General features: G+C 41.5%; 2 protein-coding genes across 2 annotated transcripts; both read right to left on the bottom strand.

Moving 5' to 3' along the window:
* Positions 1 to 5,385: 5,385 nt before the first annotated feature.
* Positions 5,386 to 10,105, bottom strand: LOC115675569 (probable GABA transporter 2). The gene is made up of 7 exons (XM_030598292.2): positions 9,890 to 10,105; positions 9,537 to 9,767; positions 8,139 to 8,236; positions 7,417 to 7,603; positions 6,616 to 6,746; positions 6,185 to 6,421; positions 5,386 to 6,104 (listed from the first exon to the last, which is right to left on the bottom strand). The coding sequence occupies exons 1-7, from the start codon at positions 9,966 to 9,968 to the stop codon at positions 5,715 to 5,717; spliced, it is 1,353 nt and encodes a 450-aa protein (XP_030454152.1). The 5' UTR covers positions 9,969 to 10,105; the 3' UTR covers positions 5,386 to 5,714.
* Positions 10,106 to 13,372: 3,267 nt separating this feature from the next.
* Positions 13,373 to 16,562, bottom strand: LOC115675570 (protein trichome birefringence-like 23). Its single transcript, XM_030598293.2, has 3 exons — positions 16,205 to 16,562; positions 15,576 to 15,853; positions 13,373 to 14,274 (listed from the first exon to the last, which is right to left on the bottom strand). Exons 1-3 carry the CDS (start codon positions 16,443 to 16,445, stop codon positions 13,498 to 13,500), a joined length of 1,296 nt encoding a protein of 431 aa, XP_030454153.1. The 5' UTR covers positions 16,446 to 16,562; the 3' UTR covers positions 13,373 to 13,497.
* Positions 16,563 to 25,806: the final 9,244 nt, after the last annotated feature.

A 25,806-nucleotide genomic window follows, 5' to 3' on the forward strand; every position in this document is an offset into this window, starting at 1 on the left:
GGCCTGGAATTGCGCTGTTGCCAAGTCGAGTTGGATTGAGTCACTCATCGCGTTGTCAAATGTTTCTAATTGTCCTCGATTTTGTCGAGTTAGATGCGATCGATCGACTTTCAATAAATTTCGGATCAGATCGTGTGGCAAGCAAAGTAACTGGCCATTAAAAGCTCCCTCATCTTCCAGTGTTTGAGCCGCAATTTCTTGGTTTCTTCAAATACTGCAAAGAGGTTGCAGCAAATATTTGTTGAAAAACATGGAGACGGATTGGGAGTGGTATACTCTTTATCTGGATGGTTAAATGACAATCCATCAAGTTACCATATCAAACTTGTTTCTGGGCCTAAACTTGTTAGTCAGATTTTATTTTGTGTTGCCTATTGCCTAATACTTCTATCGGTCGATGCCTATCTGACCTCTCGAGATGTGTTATCCATGCGTTGGAGATGGGTCTGATGCATCTTATGAAGTGAGAGAGAGCGAGAGTTGCTGCTTTCCTGAAATAACTAGATGGATTCCTCTATTCATATTTTTCGCTCTGTAGTTCTTGTTGTCATGGGTGTGATGTTTGATGCAGTTGGATAAACAGAGGCCCTGAGTATATTAGTCTGGGTTGGATGCCTTGACTATGTTATTGAGAGAGCAAGGCCCAAACAAGTCGGGGCATTGTCTTAACTGGCCCTGTATTGTACTTTTGGTAGGTATCACATAATCTTACTTAGAGGCCTCGAATATAGGCTTAGTTCCTATAAGGCTACGATATCATCTTCATGATAGGTTGGTAATAATTGAAATTCTAAGATGCAATGCATTAGTATGATTTTGAGTAGAACATTTGGTCACAATTTGTTATCGTTCTTAAGTATATTTTGAGCCATGAATTCAAGCAAAACATTAATTAGAATCGGCCACGATCAGTTGCTGTCTACGTTAATATTTGCATGAGTCCGTACGTCATTATGTTAGCTTAGTCACATATTTAGCATTGGGGCTTAAATACTTTTTGTTAAGATCATGCATCTTTAAACTAAATTGGCTAGATAGACTAACATTGAAAAATCATTAAAAGGTCTAGGATTAACTTGGCCAAATCGAAAGGTTTAGACTAAATTAATAGCCGTACAATATGTTCATGACTAGTTGGGTAATTTTCCTGTGGATTATTGGATGTGCGAAGAAGAACTAACTATAATTTATCTCGAATATTGTCTATAGTATTGTTAGACATAGCAAAGCTAGTTTCAAGAGACTAACTAAACTTTAGATAATTCACATTATAGACTATAAAGAATTCTTTTATTTTAAGACCTTAGCATGTTCTTAAAAAGCTACAACCCAATACTTTGGGGTTGTAAATAGAATAGGGGGTATTCGCTATCTCAAAGGAAGAAAAAAGATTGGGAGGGAATTGGCGGTACAGGATGTTCGGGTATCAGCACGTTAAATAAAGAAACGCATTTGTGGAGTCCGCCTGTACATAACTCTAAGTCAAACTTATTTGACGTGAGCCATACTTATTTAGTTATTTCGACATCTAAATTCACTTGTACATTTAGGACTGGAGCACAAAGTTTTGAGAAAATTTCGACTAAGTACTTGAAGTGGGACTATTTTTTCAAAAGAGTGCCCAGAATGGACCTTATCTGAAATACAGGCTTGAAGTGGCAAGTTTAATCTCAATTAAGGGGAAAATTATCCAAAAAGTCATAAACCTATTGTAAAGCTACATCAATAGGCATGCGGCCCTGCTGGTAAAAGAATTGAAGGGTGAGGACGCTAGTGTCATAACTGCAGGGTTTGAATCCTGTACTCTACACAGAGGCAAAGCAAAAGTCAGAGAGAGAAAAGAGAGTTAGAGATAGGACAGATAAAAAAAAATTATACAGCTATCACTTCAGTCTAAACTCCCAATTTGACCAATGTAGTGCTAAACCATTTGACGATTACTTATGTAATCCATCCGACCAATTTATATCGGAAATCGCCGACATGGTGGTTCAGTTAGCACCGACCATCATATGTGGCATGGCTAGCAATTTGACCTGTTTGATGGGCTCAAAACGATGTTGTTTTGAGAATTCTTTTAATTTTTTTAATTTTTTTTCTTTTCTTATCTTTTCTACCTTCATCTTCCCGAATAAATACGACGTGATGTCCAGCTCGGTTTCCAGCAGCATCATCACCTCAACGTCTCTATAGCTCTATCAGCTTGGTGATAACAGTGGGCTAGAATATAACAAGTATATAGTTGATAACCCAGGGTAGACCAAGTAGACCGTCAAATGGGTAGGTCGGATCGAGTTAGGTCAAAAAATGGTCCGATCCAAATAGACCCATTTAATCTGTTTTGACTCACTTTTCAATCAATGTAAATATAGTGACACATACCCGACTTGACCCATATTGCTAAAATACTTATATATTTAACATAATCTAGGAAAACTTATACCCAAACTGAGTTATGAAGGTAGAGTGAGTGAGAGCAAGATCAAGTGAGGGCGAGAGAGAATGAAGAGAGAATCATAGAGGTGAGTTGGGTCTAAATATGTTTTAAACACATTTAATATCCATTTATAACCTATTTAATACCCATATTATGTTTAAACCAATTTATGTCTCATTTACTGAATATAACTAACTTATAAAATAACTTAGCTCATCATATATGGGTTAAGAAATATGTTTATGACCTATTTTGATAGGTTTACGGCCAAGCACCGAGTCCTACCAGCTAGGCACAATCAGTTTCTAAAAAAAAGTTATTTTAATCAGAAAAATTAAAAAATTAACTATTTTTTCAAACACTAAACGTAATAAAAGATAGCTGATGAAAATTAATGTAAACACTCCTTCAATTAAACCAAATTCAATACGAGTATATGTTCAAATAATTTGAAAAAAGTTACACGTAGCGATGCCCTAATAAAGATTATATACAAATTACACCAAAAGAAAATATCTAATAAATTCGGTGTCTAAAGATTATATACAAATTACACCAAAAGAAAATATCTAATAAATTCGGTGTCTTCGACACCGTGTTCCTCACCATGTTTCGAATGATACAGTGTTGTTGTCGTCTTCTTGCCACGTTCCTCAGGAGTCAATTTTTGTAAAAACCTTTCATGCCTATGAGGATCATTTTTTTGAATTTTTTCCGCAGGCAAGTGGGACAAGGACTGCAACAATACCGTTGACACTGATGGAGTTTGCACGTCACGAGCCATGGTGGAAAGAATTGCCAAACCGTTTGATCAAACTCCGGATTAGCGGGGGGTTAATGCTGGCATTGTCTAGCGTGATAGTGAAGATTCTATCGGAGATGTTAGACTCATTGACAGCTCTCATTATTTTGGCAGCCACATTTCGGGTATCATGCGGGAATATTAACTTCTTAAATGCAAGAGTTCGGTGACACTAATTTTTATTCCCCATTGACGAAATGGCCGGGGACGACACAATGCATGTGATGCATAGGGCTAATCAATACATCAAAAGTCAAAGAGACTCAAAAGTTAGCCGCTGATAGCAGACGCACCAATGCTGACCTTTCCTCTAAGTAGAGCGACTCGCTCTTAATTTTTTATGTTTGTTCAGCTCAAAACGGACTTTAAATGAGATTACAAAGCTGCCTACACTTGGTGGAGGAAGCAGCAATAGCTCGCGAAGCCAAGGGATTGCTCAGCAGCAGGATAATAACATGCAAGTACTCGCTAATTTCGGGAAAATTACAAAAAAAATCCAAAATATACTGCCACTGTGCCAATTTTGTCATAAACATTTTGCATTTTTACCAATTATATCCATTCGGTCAATTTTGATCGGAAATTTTTGACATGGACGCTAGCCGTCGGTGACGTGAAATTTTTTTAGTAATATTTAAAAAAATTATTTCTTTTTCTTTTTACTTTTTTTTTCCTTTTCTTTCTCCTTATTTTTTTTCTTCCCTTGTTCTTCTAGCCGGTCGCCGGACCTTGGGCGATCGGCCAAAGTCGAGGCCCGGCAAGGTCGACCTCGCCGTCATTGGGTGAGGGCAAGCTGGCCCTGTCTATATGTCTTAACAATGTTAATAATCTAACAGGAATTATAGTGTTGTGTGTATATATCATGTTCGTTAGCTACGATCACGTTAAGAGATACCACTAGTAAAGTATTATGTAAACACTTAGTAGTCTACTAGCGAAGAACGCGCCCGTTTGTTTAGGAAATTTTTGGGAAATTTACAGATGCAAGAACAAGTGGTGCTCGCTTCAATTTATTATTTATTTCAGATGTACATAGCTAAAATCCATGTTGTTACTTAAATTTCTTGATTGAATCAGGTGACGATGTTCAACGATGTGATCCCTCGCAACTACCGCAATGATTGTATCTGTCAAATTGATGTATTATTATTACAAAAACAGCTCATTATACTTAAATATATCAGTCGTATAGCCTCTCCTTTTGGTTCTGTCTACTAAGTCCCACTGCACGAAAACGATCATATTTCTAATTGGATACTTGATCAATTGCTAGTTGAATGAGTGATGGAACTATCAAATGCTGAATAAACTGGATTAAAATTTAGAATAATTTTGGAAACTACTTTGGTTCATTGGTGAAGATCGCAACAAAAACAGGATGGTCCAAACGGAACATTCGTTTTACTCGATTAGTTTATTCTTGGAAGCGTCCGATAGCGTCTATCTAAACGTATATTAAAGGACTGTTCAGACATCGAAATGATAGTTATAACTATAATGATGGATGATGGAGCGCAAGATGGATTACGGTGAAATCCTTACGCAAATCCCATGACTTGAGGAGGAATCATACTGCATGCTTTGCGAGCACTCTAAACTATCTGGTCAACTAACTTGTGTATGCACCCTCGGTCTGACCCATTCATTATTGTGATTGAAAAAGAAGGAAAATCAAGAAGAAAAATTGTCATTACCTGTCAAGAACGTGATCTCTGTTTGTTACACTAATGTGGTCTTGAACAAACCTAGATGTTTCCATCTTCTTTGATGAACTTGATAAACCTTTTCTTCAGCTGTATACTGTCATCATGCTGTTCATTCTCTCACATTCTTCCGGTGGTAATTTGGTAACAAGAAACCTTTTAGCTTCTGTTCTTCAATACTTTTTTTTTTTCTATCAATCAAAGCATAAGATACAATATGACTAAAATTTCTTGCTGGTAAAGATGTTGCCAACATCAATCATCATTTTTAGGACGTCATTCGCATAAGATCTGTGATTATAAGTAGTTGCTGTGAGGAAGAACTGGCTGAAAGGGGAATTGCTTACTAATGCGTTTTGCTCATAGAGTTGTGCCAATTTTAATGAAGTAAGAAACATCCAGTCAAAACGAAAGGTGTTATGCACGAGGTCAGACGCAGCTGCGGGTAAGCTTAGCTACGTGTTCACATCGCATAGTCAATCAAGATTTACATGTCTGATGTCTTTCAGAGATCAGAGTATACAATGAAAAGCCCCTTTCTGTTTGCTAAATTGAAGCTTGGGATATCAACTTGTCTACACTTCCAAATGACGATGCCTAAAAATCTCCCACCTTCTTTCATTGGCACAAAGCAGAGGACAACTCTAGTATTCATGAATAACCAATCGGCCCCTTGAATGTTCCTTTTCTTTTTGCCTTCAAAACGTGCAACTTTATCCTGTAACTTTTAGGTGCAAGTACATTAGAACTGCAGAGTTAATGTTTTTGAACCTTAGTCCACCACGTTACTACTGAAGAGCTTGAACTGGTTGGCATCAAGAATTAACTTCCTTATAGAAGAAAATGCACCCATTAGTCCTGCGCCAGTGAAGACGATGATGATCGAGATGTTGATCAAGTAGGTTAAGGATGATTTCGTTGGCTTGAATGTTCTGTTGTATAGAACCATCGGCAGAACAAAATCTAGAGGGATGAAGCCAATAGCTCCCACAACGCCGTTGATGTCCCCGAAGAAGGGAAGCATGGCCGCCATGAACCCACAAAACACCACGTACAAAGTCCGAAGAATTATCCTAGGAATAAGGTTGCGCATGGAAAATATTCCTTCCTTCACATCGGCTGATTGGCTTTCCATGATCTCGTATGCCACTTGAGAGTAGACCTGTTTCCATGCCCTTGGAGATGAGTTTAGAAATTCCAATCAAATGAGTACATTACTACTGCTACTACTAGTGTGATTACCAGGCCAATGGCAAAGAGCTGTAGGAGGACAAAAACCACGCCGAGGCCTAGAACCCAAGTCGGAGCTAAAGCAGGTCCGTCATCTGGCAGTAGGCTTTTGAGTATGTTTGAGTTTGATTTGTTGCCGAAAACCCAGTATCCAGACACAGCAGCAGAATAGAATGTGACAAAGATCACTGCATAACACATGAGAAGGCCTTTAACCATCTTCCCAGTCACAGGTGGAGCCAGAGTTGCCTGCGATGAAGCATAAAGGTATAGAGCAAAGTTCAAGTTTTTAACAGCTAATGGATATGAACCTACATTACTAGATAATACTAATCGTCGACATGTCTTTCTAGTACTCGATGCTTCTTACCCCAGAATTTGAACTTTCTACGCACGCATACTTATGTTGATTTTAAAAAGATGAAACAGAAGTCGAGGTTTACTTGTATTTCAGGCAGTATCCCATTCCCATAAATGGCAGCTATAATGGATATGGAAGTGAAAGCACTAAAAATCCTTGCTGACTCTGAAGATTCCAAGGCATAGTCTCTTGGAGGGGCATTCTTTGATAAACCTGCAAGATGTAAAAGTTGGTTAGATGGCCGCAATAAAAAAAGAATAGTCTGATTTAGGAATATTGCTGCCACTTCTATGATTTCTATGTGGAAGAGGTTACAGAATTCATATATGCCATAGCTAACTCGTGCCTGTACTAAATTTGACCTCCATGAAGAACATACATGATAAATTTCTAGGAGTTCAAAGTGAAATTGGAAATGTGAAGAGCTGGAAGACTAATTTCCAGTTTGAGCTTTGACATAAGACTGAAAATAAGACTGGCCACTGCGCCCAGCCAAACATTCATTGCTCTCTACGGGGAAGACTGGATAGTTAAGTTCTAGTTCCTTCTCTCCGCAAGAGCTCTGATAACGAACTTTCTAATTGGACCTCGAAGGAAGTATGCAAGTGGATGAAAGCTCCACAAGAATCCTCCAACACGCCATACAACTTATTCAGAGATGAACGTAGTGATTTTTATGCAGATTTCACTTCCATTTATGACATTTGTTCGATTACCAATCAAGTATCAATATCACTAGTTTTTGTTTTGAGCTGCTAAGAAACATATCACCTTCCTAAAGTAGCGGCTCTCCATATTCTTTAATCGCATTGTTACTAAGATCGACAAGAAGCTAAAACATATACAGAATTTGTTTAAAGCACGAAAAACATGGATTTAATACCTGCATGAACACAAGCACCAACTACAAGGAAGGTATATCCCAAGCTGAGAAACAGTGAACCCAAATTAATGTGCCTGAGAGAGTGGAAGGTCGGAAGCTGGGAGAGAACTATCATAACCGCCGTCACCATTGCTATGAACTCGTACAGTTTAAGGGACCCATTAGGAGAAAGGTTTGAGTACATGATCTTGTACGGTCCAAACAGAAAAAGAAGTTGTATAAAGATAAATCCATTTGTATCCGAGTTGATACAAGATAGAAAATAATACAGCAGGCAGTGAATACATCTAGATCATAAAAGATTCTTGCTTTAACTCCCTTTCCTGGAGACTCACGAAGAGCCACATTTACGCCGAATTATTGCTTACGGACAACCTATAACGGTATTCTTTTTCGCACATAGTTCAAAAAGGTTTTGAAGTTATAACTTCGATTAGATTATCTTTCCTAAAGAACCATTTCCTTTCCTGTTTGTTATGCGTACTTTCAACCACAACAGGCTTCATGAATGCTTCCGGGAGTTCCAAATCCCATAGTGATTGAAGCAAAGCTAATAGACTTTGCCGACACCAGGGAGTAGAGTTAATGGGATCTTCAGTTAAAATTTCCAAATCCAAGATAGTCAATGAGAAGTGCCAATCTATCTGATTGCCTAAGGAAGGCTCGTGCAAACTGCAAAAGTGTCACGAGACTGCATCACACTGGAGTAGACATAGACATACCTGAAGGCATTCTCCGGCCAGCAGAATCGCTCCGATTCCGATCCCGGTGTTGATGGCAGTTTGTATGAATATCACAAAATAAAACATCCATCCGGATCCTATAAACAACAAAACCCAAGACCATAAGATCTGTATAGATTAGAACGATAGCAACAGCATTACTTTCGCAAGTAAGAAGGAATTCGCCCATGAGAATTTCATCCATATGGTTAAGGATCCATCATCTGAATGACTAGAACATGCACTGAATACACTTATCATGTTAGACCCAACAGGGTCGAGTCTGAGTCGAAGACAGCATTGCATTGCATAAAAGTTTCTCTTGTCGACCCAAGAAGAATCAACGGACTGGCCACTACCCATTACAGCCATGGTCCTTGGGCCACCAACTCCGAGAAAATATGACGCAGACATTACGAAATATAAACCGGAAAAAAAAAAAAAAAAAGATGAAGAGAACAACGAAAGTCCAGCCGTCGGCCAAAGTGTCCGAACCATCCGTGCGGCGTTTTTTACGGCGCTCATAACGCCGATCCGCATTCCAAGGTCAAACTTTTGCCAGCACAGCCACCGAAGGATATATAATCCCAAATGATTCTGTCTACCACCAATCGATATTGATCCTTATATCTCGTCTACAACCATTTTTACTAGAATATTTCCATTACAGCAATGGTGTATTGGGCATGAGATTATGATAAACATAGAAATTTCGAGAACCTTGGAATACCCAACTTTTGATACCCGATAATTTAAATGGGATGAGTTACATAAGGGCTTGCGAAATATTCAAACATACTAGTAGATCCGACATAATCACCAACCATATATCGTTTTATGTAAAGGCTTGCTTTAAAATAACAAGGAAGAGAAATATGCGACTTTCAATATAACATATTAAAGCTTGTCTGTGAGTTTTAACTTTATTTTAAGAAATTTGGACATTAGTTATGTTCGTTTTGTCTACCACGAGTCTTAGCCAAGCGGCAATAGGTCACCCCTTATTTTGCTTTCCTTCTCATAAAGCATACTACTTTGTATTTTTTTTTTTTTTGTTAAAGGATTAACATTCACAAAGGAATAAGACAATTACCTACTTTATCGCCAATTTAAAATACTGCATATATTCTAAAAAATAATGAAGAGGTTATACATGAATTTAAAGTATTAACATCGTATATCGCATGAATATTAAGTATTTTGAAAAGCAAAAAATGTGTGATTTTTTTTGTTTTTTGATGGACTAAAGCAAATGAGGAAAGCAAACCAAACCAAAACCTTAAAACCGATATTGCTACAAACCAGCACGTCGAGATCATCGCCTCGACGGCCTCGAACGAACCGGTCGACCTTATCCGGGGACGGCGGGATGGCGGAGGAATCGATATGGTAACTGACCTAGGACGTCGGCGGCGAGCTCGCGGAAGCGGATGTGGCGGCGGCCTTCCTTCTCGCAGTGCTCCAGCACCTTGGACATGAGGAGGTAGGAGTAGAAGGTGACGACCCCCATCGCCGTGAGGCAGAGGAAGCCCAGCCCCCACCCCAGCCCCCGGAACGCGTACGGCAGCGTCAGTATCGTCGGCCCCACGATCGCCGTCGTCAGGTGGAACCCGGCGTGCCACCACTCCCCTGCCCAAACACACACACCCCGGGGGGAACCGGAGCTCGATTCAGTCTCTCCTCGATCGGAAAACAAACACAGTGAGGCCAGCGCTCGCGCCGGCGACCGTCGCCGCGAGCGGCGGGGTTACCTTTGGACTCGAGGACGAAGGCGGCGCCAGCGTCGGCGTCGCGGCGGGGGAAGGCGTCCGGCTTGGGAGGGCTCGCCATTGGTGACGGCTTCCGGTGCGAAAGGACTGAGAGTCAGCTGAGGCAGAGGAGGCAGCGGAGGGAGGAGAGTTTATAAGCGAAGCTACGCACGGGCGATGTGGAGGTGCGCAGGTTAAGTGGCGTCCGGCCCCACCGGCGCAGTGTAGTAGCCAGGGAAGCGGGGAATTGAGGCTACGTCCGAAATGGTGTGCGAGCGAGAGTGAGAGGAATATGTGCTTGGTGATATTTTTATTTTATTTTATTAAAGTCAAATGGCAAAAATAGTTCGTAAACTTTAACCCAACGTGCAGTTTCTGAATTTTAAATTTGTTCAATATGGTCCATAAATTTTTTATTTATTCAATATGATCCGTGAATTTTTGGTACATGTTCAATTTAATCCCCAAACTTTATTGACAGTACTGAATATTTTCATACAGTTCATGAGCTAAATTAAACGTGTACCAAAAGCTCAGGGACCATATTGAACAAATTAAAAGTTGAGGGACCACACTGCATATTGGGTTAAAGTTCAGAGATCACATTAAATCAGTCTAAAATTCATGGATTATATTATATAGGGATAATGACACAAACAGTCCCTGAACTTTGGCTCAATGTGCTATTTGGTCCCTGAACTTTTAATTTGTTCAATATAGTCCCTGAACTTTAAGCTAATGTTCAATGTGGTCCTTGAACTTTTAATTTGTTCAATGTCATCCCTGAACTTTTGGTACATGTTCAATTTAGTCCCTGAACTATATGAAAATGTTCAATGTAGTCCCTGAACTTGAATTAATGGAAAGGACTGCATTGAACATTTTCATATAGTTCAGGGATTGAATTGAACATGTACCAAAAGTTCAGGGATGACAATGAACAAATTAAAAGTTCAGGGACCACATTGCACATTAGATTAAAGTTTAGGGACTACATTGACCAAATTAAAAGTTCAGGGACCAAAATGCACATTGAGCCAAAGTTCAGGGACTATTTATGTCATTTTTCCTATTCTATATTGAACTAAAATTTATGGATCAATTGTGTCATTATCGCTTTTATTAGAATAAGGGGAAAAATCGACCGAGACGGAAGAAGGCGGAGTCGCGATCTGATTAGAATGTGCGCATATAAGAATAATAATGGGATGAAAGCTATTTTATTTTATTTTGTTAAAGTATTTGGGACGTGGTTGGCCGAAAGGGATAGGATATATAGAAAACCTTTAATTAATTATGAGACGGTATATTACCTTTTGATTTAATGCCTTTCATGTGATCGCATCGCTCGTTAGATGTGGGGAAAGGGTTGACTTCTTCAATTCTGAGTGCTTGAGGGCATTTTGTTGACGGGGTCGACAATTGTTGAACCGATATCTCTCATGCTTTTCTTACCTTTCGGAAAATGAGTGAATTCGGTAGACCTGCTACGTTTGAGCGAGCGCGCATATGAATAAGCGGAAAGATTGAAACGCGACGTTAGATTTGATGCCGCTCTTGTTAGGATGGATTCGGCGCACGATCACAAAAAAATCGAGATATAAGGTTTTTATCTCGGTTCACCCTTAAATTAGGGCTACGTTTAGCATAGGATTCCATTATAATTAGTGTATCGCACTTCTATGTTACTTCCTTTGATTATAAGATAAAGAAAATATATATATATATATAGAGAGAGAGAGAGAGAGAGAGAGAGAGAGAGGTAACAGTAGATATTCATGAACTCAAGCCCAAATTACCGATGAAATACAGACTCGAAATATAAAAGCTCTCTAAATTTGCCTCCTACGAACCCCGCCCACTCACCAGGGAGCGGAACCCCCGTAGTATGAACCACACCCCAACAGTTCAAAAGTGTTGTTTGAGTGGAATTGCGATGGTTTATACGGAGTTTTATAAGGCCTTGTCTGCCTAAGAAAAGCCGCAATGGATTCAATTAGCATGTGAGAATAAAATGAACAAAAAAAAAACTATTTCCAATTTTGATAAATGTATTCAGTGAAAATAAGAATAAAAATGTTTTTAAAATTTTCATTTTGGAGCGACAGCATAGTCTGTCGTTAGACTTCTTATTTTCTTATTTTGGAAAAACCACGAAGGTGAACACGTGTTCAAAAATCTTCAATTCATAGCAGGAAGTTTTTATTTTCGCCGATTAAATATTTGTTTCTCAAGAAAATAGAAAACGTTTTTCGTTCTTATTTCAATATTTGTAAATATTAGCATTTCATGAGATAATGCCATTTGCAGTTTTTTTCCGAGCTCCGGCATTCGAAAGAACTCTAATAAAATAATATAATGCAAGCTAAAAGAAGCAATTAAAAAATCCTCGTATTTTTCTCCCCCTTCCAAGATTTATGACGTCATCGATGATTAGGACCAACTTGTTTGCCAGGTCACGAAGAGGGAGTTTGGTCCTCGTTTCGTTGTTGCGGGCACGAAATGATGAGAGTGGAGTGGCGTGAATGGAGTGTTTTGATTCCGTCCTGAGTACGGCACGACATGGTCCAAAGATAAGGATGTCAAATCACATGGACTCGATCCGTCGCATGAGCCACTACGAAACGATACAAACCCATTAACTTCAAATTGTGTAATGTTAGAAACCATTGAAATATTTTAAATATTAAATCATGCATTCATCTTGCAACTTAAATTTTTAAAATAGTTAGCAATGATGCATTTCATCGAAGGGTTTAGTCATTATATTCTAATTAAGACAACTTTGTCGTTTTGATCGCAGTATATATGAGGATGTACGAGGAAACACGTCGCTGTCGCCCTTTTGTTTTTTGCCCCCTTTTCACACGAACAAAGGGGAGAGCACTAAAAAGAAGGACGAAGCATTTTAGGTGCATTCAGAATGGAACGCACTTCCTTGTTTTGTCACACGATATGATGAACTGGTGATGGTGATGGTGGAGGAGGGGTGGCATCTTTAGAGGTTGGAATCTCATTATCTTGTCCCCCCACGAACTGATTCTCTTCGCTTTAGTCATGTTGAACAACTTCCTAAGGTTGTGTGTCTCTGTGTTTTCCTTTGACAGAGAATAAAGGCAAAGCTCCCGTTTCACCTTTCTGAATGGGACCTCCTTAGATAGCTAGGGGAGACCTAATTAGAACACCCTTTTGGACTTCTTGTGCCATCCGTCCGGCGTGCAGAAAGGGAAAAGACGCACGACGACGACGATAGAACACCCTTTTGGATTTCTAAGTCGGGTCATCTCGCTAAACCGACACCACAGGACATTAGAAGTGATCTGTGGTCAGTATCTCACTTGAACCAATTGAGAGTCTAGTGGAACTCAGTATCAAGTACTGCAATCATGCTCACTTGGTGCCATCAAACGAATTGATTCCTTGACTGGCCAAATGGTCTATGTAATACCCAAGCAAAATGGGAGAGCTGAAGAAGGAACTAGGGCATATTCACAACCATTGCAATACATCCAGAGACTGCAAACTCCTGCTGAGGAGTGTGCATCGCACTGTTGCATGCATTTACAATTTCAGCAATCTATCAATTATATCTCGGGTTTTGCTTCTCTGGTTCAACTCGCATTCATTACAATTTCCATTATCACGTCGTTCCAAGCATCAATAGGCCCTGGCAAGCACCAGTGCAAGCAGTCGTTCTGGACTTTGGCGTTCTTATCCTTTGCAAACGGATAAATCTCCCTGTAAGGACCCGGATGCCCATCGGGCCTTGTCAGCAAGAGATTAGTGAAGTCGAGAAGCTTTAGATTCACGCCAGTTTTAGCAGCTATGGCTGATGCCTTCTCGTACTCGCTGAGTTCAATGTCACGGAGAATTCGGTTCAGGTCCTTCAATTCGATCTCACCTTCTTTGACAGGAGCCGTCCTCCGGCAGGTCCCACCGTTATGCCACTCCCCATTCTCAAAATGATCTGGTGTGGATGTGCGCAAAAATAACAGACCTTTGTGCTTAGAATTTGCAATGAAGTTCATCACGTTATGCAGGGTCTTCCTGTAGGCAAAGTCGAATCCCACCTCGGGTATGTCTTCTTTGTCACAGTTATGGCAGCCCACAGCTCGACCATTCTCATAGTATATTGCAGTTTTGAGAAACCATTTCCCGGTCGATATTATCATGTAATCCAAGTTTGGATACAAACTAGTCCAGTTCGTATCAAGCTTGTCCAGATGAAGTTTAACTGCCGATGTGGAGACGCCATTGTTGTCCTCAAAAATCGCCGCTTTTACGAGGAAAGGAGTCCAGATGACTGAAATGTTGAAATTGTAGGAGGGGAAGTGCCATCTTCTTGATTTGTAATCTTCGTCATGATAGACGTGTATTGGTTGTTCTACCTGAAAATGTATTTGCTGAGCTTAATAAACAACAAAACTGGTCCACAAATTTCAAACAGCATGACATAATAGCGAACACAAGTCAGAGTTTCACTGATACACACCCAATATCAAGATGAAGTATCATAAAAGACAATCTCTCTCTCTCTCTCTCTCTCACACACACACACACACACACAAAGACAACGCACTCAATAAGCTTGCCCATCTCTGCTTTTGTGTGTTATCACACCATATCGCATTATGCAGTTATGCATCGAGAACTAAGGACAAGCAAAGAATGATACTGATAATCTGCAACTCCCTGATCTATTCAGAAAACATCTACTTATGGCACATTCTGAGGACAAACAGGCACTACCCTTTGCTCATCCATTCCACCCGCCCGTCCAACCAAAACATTCAATTGTATGTAGTCGCATTTCAAAGAAAATGAGAGGTCGTTCCAAGATGAAAACATCCTACCAGATTAATTTTGAATAAAAACAAAAGGAAGTGATCAAATTTCTAAAGCCTCAATATGCCAATTCAGCTTCCATCCACAGACACATAGATCAACTATAATTTTTCTTTAAGCAAAAGAGTAGAATGTCTGTAGCCGATCAAGGACATTCTGTTTTCTCGTAGTAGAAGACATCCTCATAAAAAGAGACAAAAGTCTACACTAGAACTCTCTTTCCCATCAACCTTTTGTTCATAGGCAAAATCACCCTCACATGCACAGGCAAAATGTAGCAAAGTCCGTCCTAAAGGATCTTGGTTTATCATCATGCCAACAAAGTTCGTCCCGTTTACACTAGTTGGAGTCCCATTTAAAAGAATCGGCAATACCACGATCGACTGATGCAATGGGCACATCAACCCCAATGCCTGTTGCTTATTAACAGGCTACAGTTGTCGGAAGAGGTAAAGTCACAAGCCAGAAAAGCAATATCCTGGAGCTCCCAGACCAGAAAAAGTATAAATGGTTTTGCTTAGAGAGAGGAGGAGGAGGAAAAGAAAAACAGAATGTACACTTTTCATAAAATACTGAAGTTGCACAACTCTTATAACTGGACAGACAATGACCAGAAAACCACACAATCGATGAAAAATCATACTTGATTTCAAGTACAACCACTGCAATTTTAGATCACATTTGCACAACATTAAACCCAGAAACCAGCATAATACAAACAAGATGATGAATAATTTCATTCCATGAAAAGGAATGTCAAAGAATCAAAAACAACTCCCCTTTAAAATCTGTGTAGGCAGCAAACCAGACATCTAACTTTCAAGTAAAGAATACTAAAACTTACAGTTGAAAGCATGCACAGCAAAGACTGCACATGGTTACGAGAAATCGAATCGCCAATCAATGCCCATGCCTTGTTCCTCATTAACTCGAGAAACCTCCGCCCATTGAATAGTGGCAATTCGCAGTTTCTCGGTTTCCACCTCCAGTACAAATACCCTTTATCTGGCCTCCCATTCCCCAAACAGTTTTGGTGAGTCTCGATCAAGGAGCAACTCTGATTGGTATAAACTGGACCGGACCGATATGGAATCCAATCCCCAGAGAAAAGATCACATTCATCTGAAACAAGTGTCGACATCCATTGGCAAACACCAAAACAGTCAAAAATGTGAACTTTTCATGAGACAAAAACAGGATTGCCCTTCAAAAGCAGCCAAATGGAGATCAACCAGCAGAAGAATGGAGTTCACTGCACACAAAAACTGTCGCTAAGCATTTCATCATTACCAATTAAAATTTCCAAGACTGAAGCAGCCACTGTAAGTATCTGACTATAAATTAAGCCACTTTCTAAGTCATATCTTGCTTCCCATTTCCCAATTCAGCAACTACTCGGCAATTACACAACAGGAAAAGAGAACTGATACAGACCAACAAAGAACACAAACCGACAGCAGCAAGAAACACTACCTGCGCCGGCATTTCCATCTTCCGCGCTCGTCGGGTCGAATCGAGGCGAGGCTTCATCAGATTCGGCCGGCTTCGCCGCCACCGACTTTTCGGCAACTGGGTTCGCCACACCCGGCGGCAGCTCCTCGGATCTTGAGAAGAGAAGCCTAAACGCGAGACCCACCAAGAGCATCGAGACCGCCAGCTTCACCGCCACGTTACCGTGCTTGCTGCGCGACGGCAGCCTCCAATTCAGCTTCATTTCCTCCTCTTCCGCCGCTTTTGGCTAGCACCCAGGACGGAGTCCGAGTTCTTGGTGGCCCCCCTTGCGAGCAGACAAACAGAGCGAAACGCATCGTTTGGCTCTTGAGGTGAAAGTTGTTTATATGGGTGGTGTGGGGTGGGGCTCCACAGAGGGAAAGAGGGAGATTAACAGGAAAAAACCAAGATCTCAGATGGCAGTAATTGCTCACCGCGAATCCAGCTGAGATTGCTTACTCACTCGGCGAAAGAAGACGAACAAGAAAGGTTAGTGATAAGCTACCAACCGGCATGACCTCGTTGCAACTGTAACCCTCGGTTATACAATTCATTTCTCTATTAAGATTTGGTGAAAAAAAATGAATGATTCAAACAGAAAAAATTAAAACGATCGGGTAAAAAATATTTTTATTGTCCACAAAAATATTTAGATTTAAATTATTATTGGCAATGGAAACATTTTTTCTGTTGACTAATTAGTTCGTGCGATGCGAGCGATCGTTTTTAGGAATTCTGAATCGTTTGTTTTTCGTGAAATAAATGGTTTCTAATTTCGCCCGCTTCTCAGTATTATCTTTCATACGAGATTGAGTTATTCTATTCTAACTGGTGGTGTCCGAAGGCAATTTATCAAATTCGTTTCATAAAGCAATTTCCTGAAAAGAAAATCGATTTTTGAAGCACAGTATATATATTCGAAACGAATTTTTAATGAAAATTTTCAAATTTCAGAAAATCACGAAAAAAATTACATGTAAACCTACAGCATCAACATCTGCATATTGTGGAAGTTTTCGGGCGTTTCGAATTAAGAAAAAAGTCAAAATGCATCCGTTGCGAGATTTAAACTAAATGTCGCGACCTACCCTCGCGGTGTACCACCTAGGGGTTCGGCTAATGGATTATTAAGTCTAGACTTAACTCGGGCTCTCACAATCCTTACCAATTCGCGACTTATGGTTCAAGTTCTTATCATGCAAGTCATTTTCAATTTAGAGTCACAACTAATCAATTTACGGTAAGTCGATTAGAAATCCAAGTAAAGTATAAGGAGATATATTTTGTTCCCACGAATTAGTACGGAGACTTGATTATGCTAGATTTACCCTAATGCCCTTTCGGTACCTTTTCTTTTCATGAAAATGTTTGAGCAGGTTGTCTAGATTGATTTTATTTCTTCCCAACATGTGAGGTGTTCATACGAGTGGACAAACCACCAAATTAAAACCCAATAATTAAAGCATTAAATAAATATCAAGAAAGGAAGAATTGCTTACCTTGAAGCAACGTAAGCATCTGCATTGTTAACTAGATCTTAATATGATTTCTAATTAACAAGCAATTCCATTTAATGTATTTTTTTTATTTTCGTTTGATTAGATGATAACTAACTTATATGCAATGACATGTAGAGTATGACATGCGATTAAATAATCCTTACATGCAAGCTAGATGACATACGATTAAATGACCTAATTCTAATGACAGGCAACTGATATATTTTTTGTATTTTTTATTAAAATTCGGAATAATAAAATTGCCTAAATTAACATGCAATCTATTTTAGAAAAGACAATTTGATTTACTCTAAAGCGGCTTCTTTTTGGTATTTTTTATGAAAATTCGCAATTAAAATTACCCTAAATAAATTATCAGGATTAGGATAATATATAAACAAAACTAGGAAGTAAATTACTATAAATCCTAATTTAAATTGAAAATTTATCTTATCTTTCTAGCAAATTTAGGTTATTTTATTCTATTCAAGGAAAGTTATCTAGACCTATCCTAAACATTCAACATTATCTTCTAAGGGATCAATTTAAATCCTAATTAATCATTTTTGGGATTTTCTTTTAAAGGAAATAAAATCAAACAGAGGATAACCACCACCATCAAATCAATCTACGCAATTCACAAGGTTTGTTTTATCATCTTTGAATTAGGAAAGCGATATGAACCCAGCAATCATATTCATGTAGTTATGGATATTTATGGAAGGCTATTCATTTAAATTTGGAAACAATTAAAATCTATCATTGTATCCAAAAAGTTATGGATAGCATGAAAGATTTTCTGTGCCGCTGAGTATCATATCTCGTGGTTAGAGATCGTATAATCGTCCAAGCACGTTGTTAAGTTAGGAAAATTTCCTAGCTTGGGGTATTTTAAAATCTTGCGGATATTATATAATGACCCAGATATATCTATAAATCTACAAAAGATAGCATATCATCCAAATTAAAACTTTAAATATTTAAAACGATATCAGATGATATTCTTACCTAATTTGCGGATAACTTTCAAATTTGAACTTGACTCGGATCGGGATTGCGGATCACTGAGATTGGCCGAGGTGGTGGGCTAGCAGCGGCGCTCCAACGGTGGCTTGACACACGAAGGGAACTCGACCGACGATGGGGCATCAGTCACGGCATGGCTAGGCAGCAGCACGCGACGTGGACGATGGAGCGACGGGAGCAGCAATTACGGCTCACGGCCACAAGTCTAACCATGAGGGAGGCAAAGGTGACAAGAGGCGGCAGCAGCAACAGCAGCTTGCTGGGTCAATGCAGGGCGGCAACAGGAAGCAGCGTCGTCGGTGCGAGCTCGATAGCGTTAGGGACTTGCTGCAGCGGCTCATCGGCACAGAGTCGACAAGAGGCGGCAGCAGCAGCAGCTCACTAGGTCAATGCAGGGCGGCAACAGGAAGCAGCGTCGTCAGTGCGGGCTCGACAGTGTTGGGGACTTGCTGCAGCGGTGGCGTCGTGATCGATCTTGCAGCAGCAGCAGTAGGAGCTTGGCGAGGAGGCAGCGGCTTCGTCCCGGCGTGAGACAGCAGGCCAGGAAACAATGAGTCCAGCGGGAGGTGCAACGGCAGTGGCAGCGGCTCATGTCGGGCGGTGCGGCAATGGGGGCAACAGCAGGTGAGGACGGCTTGTCGCAGGCGAAGGCAGCAACAGCATCTTACGGCCACAAGTCTAGCCATGAGGGGAAGGAGTGGTGACGGTGGCCGCCAGGGGGGCAGCGACTACAATCGAGAAAGAGGGGGTCGGCCGTGAGGGGGCTCAGCCGGTCTTTCCCTCTATCACGCTCACTCTCACTTTCACGTGTATCACTCGTGTATTCTGAAAATTGCGATCGCCTCCTCCTAATCGAGAGGCACAACTGTGTATTTATAATGTAAACCTAAGTTAATTGGGCTGGCTTTGTAAGATTATGGGCTTTAACCTAGGCTTTTCTTTAATTGAAGTTTAATGGGCTGATTTAAGCTCAATCTAAGATAACAAAGGCTCGTCGTGCCTTGTAATTTTCGGCCCCTCCCCCTCTTGTTTGGTCAAGTATTGCGAGTTAGGTCCGCACTGTTGATTTGAGTATATTCGCCACCGTCGGTCTAATGCAAGATGCAATTAAACTACATGATTCTAGACTATATGCTATGCAATTTATTTTTGTTTAGGGATCAAAGATTAATCCCTCATTTTCTTTGCAATAAATTCCTAAATGGTTAGCCGAAATTTTGGTGCCAACAGTTACCCCTCTTTGAAGGTGAGTTCGCAGAAGTTACATTCAAAGACTAAATGATATCTAAATTTTGATCGTGCACATGCACTGAATGCTATTTTTTGTGGGATTATCTGTCACGTCCCTACTCGGAATCACGATCGATACGTAGTGACCGAATATGACCCGAACGGACCCGTGACTCGCGAAAATATATTAGTTCGTCCCGTTTATTTTAAACAATCAAATGCGCACGCGGAAGCAAATAAACGATAAACGAGACAAATAGGAGTGAGATAAACAAATCACGCACATTGTATTTACAAAAGACGTGCTTATTTCATCGAGCCCTTCTTTACGGGCCCTTACAAGCCACGTACATATTTTACATGCCCATTCCAAGGGCGTTTCCGACACAAGCCACTATCAAACAAACAAAACTTGGCTTGGGTTCCTAGCTTCGCTATAGCTTCTCGTTCCTCTCGCTCCTCCCGCTCCTCGTCCGGCTGGCCATCTCATGCTCCACCCCCGGTTTGCCCCGGAGCCGACCCGCCCGATCCTCCAAATGGCCCGTTGAAAGCGCGAAGGGGCCCAACCCATTCTCTGTTCGCTAGGCGGTACCACGCCTCGTACGGGTGAGCGACTAACTCATCACGGCCTTCGTCGACCATCACATAGGTTGTGATTCGACGGTAAGCGCGATTCTCCCAGGCGTCGATCACGGTGAGGAGTTCGGCTCGCATTTCCACTGGGTTTCCGAACCGGGTTGGAGGGGATGCCATATCACAGACCTGAAAAGAGGAAAAACAACGGGAGTGAGTCGGGGAGACTCAGTAAGTAAAAACTCTAATATCAAGCAAGGACAAGACAATCGTCGTTCATACAAGTTGACTCTTACCGTACCGGCATCGATGGCAATTCAAATAGCAAAGTCATGCTACGAAACCAACAAAGACAAACATCAAACGTGAGTATCACACGTGAACATCGTTAGTCGAGAAAGAACGAACAACCATGAAACCAAGAAAATGGGCCAAGTAAATCAACCAAGAAACCAAGAAACGGGCCAAGCAACCCATGTTACAACGCATCGCAACTTCTTTTCCCGATAGTAGGGAATTCACTTACACAATAACTAACAAAACTAGAGAACGGGCTAAAGACGGGTGAGCTCGGGAAATTTCGGGCTTTCTCCTTGCTTCCTTCTTGCTTAGCCGAGCAAACCTAGGCCTACAAAGACCAAACCGTGGGCTCTTGGGTGAAACGAGAAGAAACACGGGCCGGTTCGGGATTTATTTGGGCGTGAGCTTCTCGGGCCAAAAGTGAGAAAACAAGAAACAAAGGAAGAAGAGGATGATGAAGTTGGCGTGAGATGTTGGCGTGAGAAGAGGGAGAAGGAGGGAAATGTCTTGCTATTTATAAAAGGTTTGGAAGACACTAGAAAACCCTAGACTAAGTTAATAAGAGAGGTGCTCTAAGTCAAATTTCATGATGGCTTTCATTTAATGCCATTAATGGACTTAAAGCCAAAGAAAATGATGAAGAGGCCCAGCTTATCTCTTCCTCATTGGCCCTCTCTCTCTCTCTCTCTCTCTCTCTCTCTCTCTCTCTCTCTCTCTCTCTCTCTCTCTCCCCCTCTCGGCCACTCACTCACTCACTCACTCACTCACTCTCTCTCTCTCTCTCTCTCTCTCTCTCTCTCTCTCTCTCTCTCTCTCTCTCTCTCTCTCTCTCTCTCTCTCTCTCTCTCTCCTTGGCCGAATGGCCCTCTTTCTCGGCTCCCTTGGCTTGGCCAATTATTGGCCTTGCCTTGGGCTCTATTATTAGTGGCTAATGAGTCACCAAGGAGCCTTAATGAGCTATAATTGGAGGGGGCACAGCTCAGCTTGGACAATAATGGAAGGAGGACACCTCATGAGGGGTCCAATAATGATGGCTAAATGGCAATAATTGCACATTTTGACCAAGTCAACCCTTTTTGTCTCTTTTCTTCAGCCAAAACCTGAACCGTGGGAGGCCTATAAGCTAGTTGGTTCCACTCAAAAACCTCTCGGGCCAATCGGTTTACCCGAAATTGGCTAAACGATGCTATAATCGCAACCCCGCATCATGTTAATCCTCATAATTTTTTAAGGGTTTTTTCGCGATAAATAATTCTAATAATCCCATTTAAAATGAGATTTAATGTGAAAAAACCCCCACAAGTGACTAAATAGAACTACACAAAAATCTAAGCCCAACTAAGCCAATTTAGGCTTCTCGGGTGGCCTGGGCGCGTGGCCGGGTCACCGGGCAAGTGGCCTGGTCACCGGGCAAATGGCCGGGTACATCGCCGGGCCACACTGGCACATGGCCGGGCGCGAGACCGGGCCGCACGGGCGCCGCGCCAGGCCGCACGGGCAACGTGCCAAGCGGATTGCTTGGCCGCACGGGCGACGTGCCCAGTGCCTTGCCGGCCGTATGGGCAACGTGCCGAGCACTACGCCAGGTCATACGAGCGAGGGGTCGGTTCACGGCCACACACGCGCAACGGTCCGTGAATGGCACGTTGCACGACTCATAGCCATATTTCTTGGGCACGGGACAAGATTGGAACCGGATCTTATGGGCACAACGCCTGGCACAAGAGTCGGGCACAATGGCCGGCACACGACAGGGCACGTAGCTAGTCCGTAGCCTGGCTGATGGGCACGATGGCCGGTCATGACCGGGCACATGGCCTTGGCCGGCGCGACTGGCAATTTAGCCCGGGCCGCGACCAAGCCACTAGGTACATGGCCTAGCACATGTCTCATCCATGGCCTACCCGACTTAACGCAACGATCCGTGGCCGATTCGTGACCGAGCCACATTCGAGTATCCACGACCCATGGTCAACCCTCGATTGTCATGTAGTCTCGTGGAATCCAGTACCCTAGAATTAACTCATGGTCATCCGTGACCGATGCATGGCCGTACGGTATCACTCGCGACCGACACATGCCGACACCGAACTGATCCACAGTTATCCCGGACCGTTCCACTAACGGCCCTTATGGTCGAAGGGTCACTCCACAGTCATATTACTCTAATCATTTACGTAGTCAGGGGGTCATTCCACTATCGATCTCTAGGCCAATTCATGGACAATCTTTCGATCGAACCACGACCAACCCTCAGTACACTCGTTCCGATCATGCTGTCCATTCCATTACCGACCCTCGACTCGACTTACCCGTTCATCCATGTTTTACTAGCCCTCGGCTTCCTAGGCCCGAAATCGGGGATGTCACATTATCAGTCCCATTTTGCCATATATCATGATGCATGGTAACGCAAAATAAATAAAAAAACATTTACCTGAAGTTACTTACCTTATTGGAGCGGAAAGTAGTTCAAGGCATGACTCTAATTATGAATCTATTGACAATTATTAGGGCTTCATCCACTAGATATTGCCTAATAAATTGCTGAGAGACTCCGGTGACTTGAAACTCAGTCAAGACACACGAAGGAAGTTCAAATTACCTAGATATCATCTGAGGTAATCGAAAAAAGAATGATCAATGGACACGTGGATATCGTCTGAGGCATCTAAAGATCAAAGAAATGGGAGGTTGTTTCGAATATCTGCATATCGTTTGAGATACTCGAAACGGATTATGCGATGAATGCCTGGATATCGTCTGAGGCATCCAACAATAGGTTAGCAAAATGGAAATCATCCCAAATTTTATCGAAATACCTAGATATCGTCAAAGGTACTTGAGAAAATTATCCACTAAACACCTGGATATCGTCAGAGGTGTTCAACGAAGGAACTTTCCAAAATGTTTGAAAAATGCTTAACGAAATACCTAATTATCATCTGAGGTATTCTAAAATAATTGATCGATAAATACCTGGATATCATCAGAGGTATTTAACGACTGGGTAAACAAAGGGAATTAACCCGAATGCTCGGAGATTCCTTGACAAAGCACCTGGATATCACCAGATGTACCTAAAAAAGCTTAATCGATAAATACCTGGATATCGTTAGAGGCGTCTAACGACTGTGTGGAGATACCTGGACAGTCACAAGCACTCAAAGGAATGATCACATAAAACTCATTGATACAACCTCGCAAAAACTCGTACAGTTTGAAAATATCTAGACAATCGCAGGTACTCAAAACAAGAAAGGAATACTTGGACAGTCACAACTATTCGAGCCACGATTAATACATGGACAATCACGGGCATTCAAAGACAACGGAATACTTAGACAATCACAAGTACCCAAGATAATAGTAGAGATATACTCACCTGGTGATATCTCTGACTCTTGATGACACGTCTCCTGTTAGACATGGTTATAGGCAACATCTAATATGCATTCATAGGCACTCAAGAATACATATACTCATGCACCATAAATTCATTAGCTCAAATGGTTTTCATGCATGACGATCTTGTCACATCCGCATTACCAAATTTCCACCGGGGAGAATCATGACAAAACAACCAAAACTCCTAACGTGGATATTTTGAACATGTCAAATGAAAGACCTTTAGTCTGAAAGGACTTTCTACTTACTCTCATTGAAAAGGTAATTTTATGAGAATCACTCTATCTCACTATCTTCTTATCAATAAGGATCCGAGTACTCTCGCAAGCAGTATAACCTTACCAATCTGAGAGGTCTTTGTTAGGACTATAACATGGGCTTGGTCAACGGCTTAGCAAATAGGACTCTTCGAGTCGAGGCTAATGAAAGAACGATACTCCGCAGTTGTTTCCGGGTTTACAAGTCAAGAATCATGCAAAATGGGATAGAAATAGTCTTGCTCGTACTTCTTCGAGCCATGCTTATAAACATATTAGACTTTACATTAATTCAAGTGCCATAATCTGAAGAGACTTTATAAGGGACGTAACGCAGGCTAGGTTCACAGGTTGAGAAACGAAGGGATCGTTAGGCTCATAGATTGGGGCGAAAGTTGGTGATCATATCGGCATCGCCACCATCATGGATTGTCTTTGTAGATGCACCATCAATCTTGTTTCTTCGAACACTGCTTCACTGAAGGTAACTTGGACACATATATTCTTTTTTTTTTCTATAGGCATCAGCCTTGCTTTTACCATGCACACTACTTTTTCATACCCCCTATTTCATTTTTCCATTTTTTTTATTTTCTTTTCATATCGAATGACTGGACATTTGGACTATGAGGGGTCTTTGTCTCTTGTTGGCGCTTTGGATATGCTGCTTGAGTGGTGACGACTTTTGCCTTGCCCCAGTGTGGGGGATGATCACCAACTGGATTCACATGAAATGAAATTACAAGCTCAAGTGGGCCATGCAAGGGATATAAGTATATAGGATAGAGAAAGGAATGCTCTTCGCCATCCTAAAGCACTTGAATTTCGTATGAGTTTATCTGTAATAGCAATACTTGAAGATTGACACAAGTGAGAACAAGAAAATTCCTATCCATTTGTTTACCTCACGATGCCGACTTACTTCCAGTTTGCCCCGATGTGGGGTGATTCTTGATAAGGGTAACTTGGAAGAACTTCTCCAAGTGTTTAGGCTTAAAGTAGCGAAATAACGGATAATCTGTAGTGTTTAGGATAGAGAAATGAACTGTCTCTTGTTTTTATTCATCACTGGCAACGAGAAGCAACGTTGGGCTCGTCGAGGCGCTAGCAGCGGTGGCAGGATCAGCAGCATCGTCGATGCGAGCTCGGCGGCATTGGGGGCTTGTTGTAGCAACGGCGTCGTGATCGTTCTTTCAGCAGTAGAAACAGGAGCTCGGCGAGGAGGCAACGCTTCATCCCGGCGTGAGACAGCACACCAGGTAGCAGCGAGTCCGGGGAAAATTACCAAAAA

This window comes from Syzygium oleosum, unplaced genomic scaffold, assembly GCF_021117445.2.
Source record: "Syzygium oleosum isolate NSW1041296 unplaced genomic scaffold, Sole_v2.1 Sole_v2.15, whole genome shotgun sequence".
Lineage (NCBI taxonomy): Eukaryota > Viridiplantae > Streptophyta > Magnoliopsida > Myrtales > Myrtaceae > Syzygium > Syzygium oleosum.

What these genes read in the sequence shown, in the direction of transcription:
- LOC115675569 (XM_030598292.2), bottom strand. Translation starts at nt 9,968, where the DNA reads ATGGCGAGCCCTCCCAAGCCGGACGCCTTCCCCCGCCGCGACGCCGAC. An exon ending in GCTCGCCGCCGACGTCCTAG is followed by an intron (nt 8,237 to 9,536) that starts GTCAGTTACCAT and finishes TGTTGTTTATAG; the next exon opens with GATCCGGATGGATGTTTTAT. An exon ending in AGCTCTTTGCCATTGGCCTG is followed by an intron (nt 6,105 to 6,184) that starts GTAATCACACTA and finishes GCATGGAAACAG; the next exon opens with GTCTACTCTCAAGTGGCATA.
- LOC115675570 (XM_030598293.2), bottom strand. Translation starts at nt 16,445, where the DNA reads ATGAAGCTGAATTGGAGGCTGCCGTCGCGCAGCAAGCACGGTAACGTG. An exon ending in AGATGGAAATGCCGGCGCAG is followed by an intron (nt 15,854 to 16,204) that starts GTAGTGTTTCTT and finishes CACTTGTTTCAG; the next exon opens with ATGAATGTGATCTTTTCTCT. An exon ending in TGCTGTGCATGCTTTCAACT is followed by an intron (nt 14,275 to 15,575) that starts GTAAGTTTTAGT and finishes ATACATTTTCAG; the next exon opens with GTAGAACAACCAATACACGT.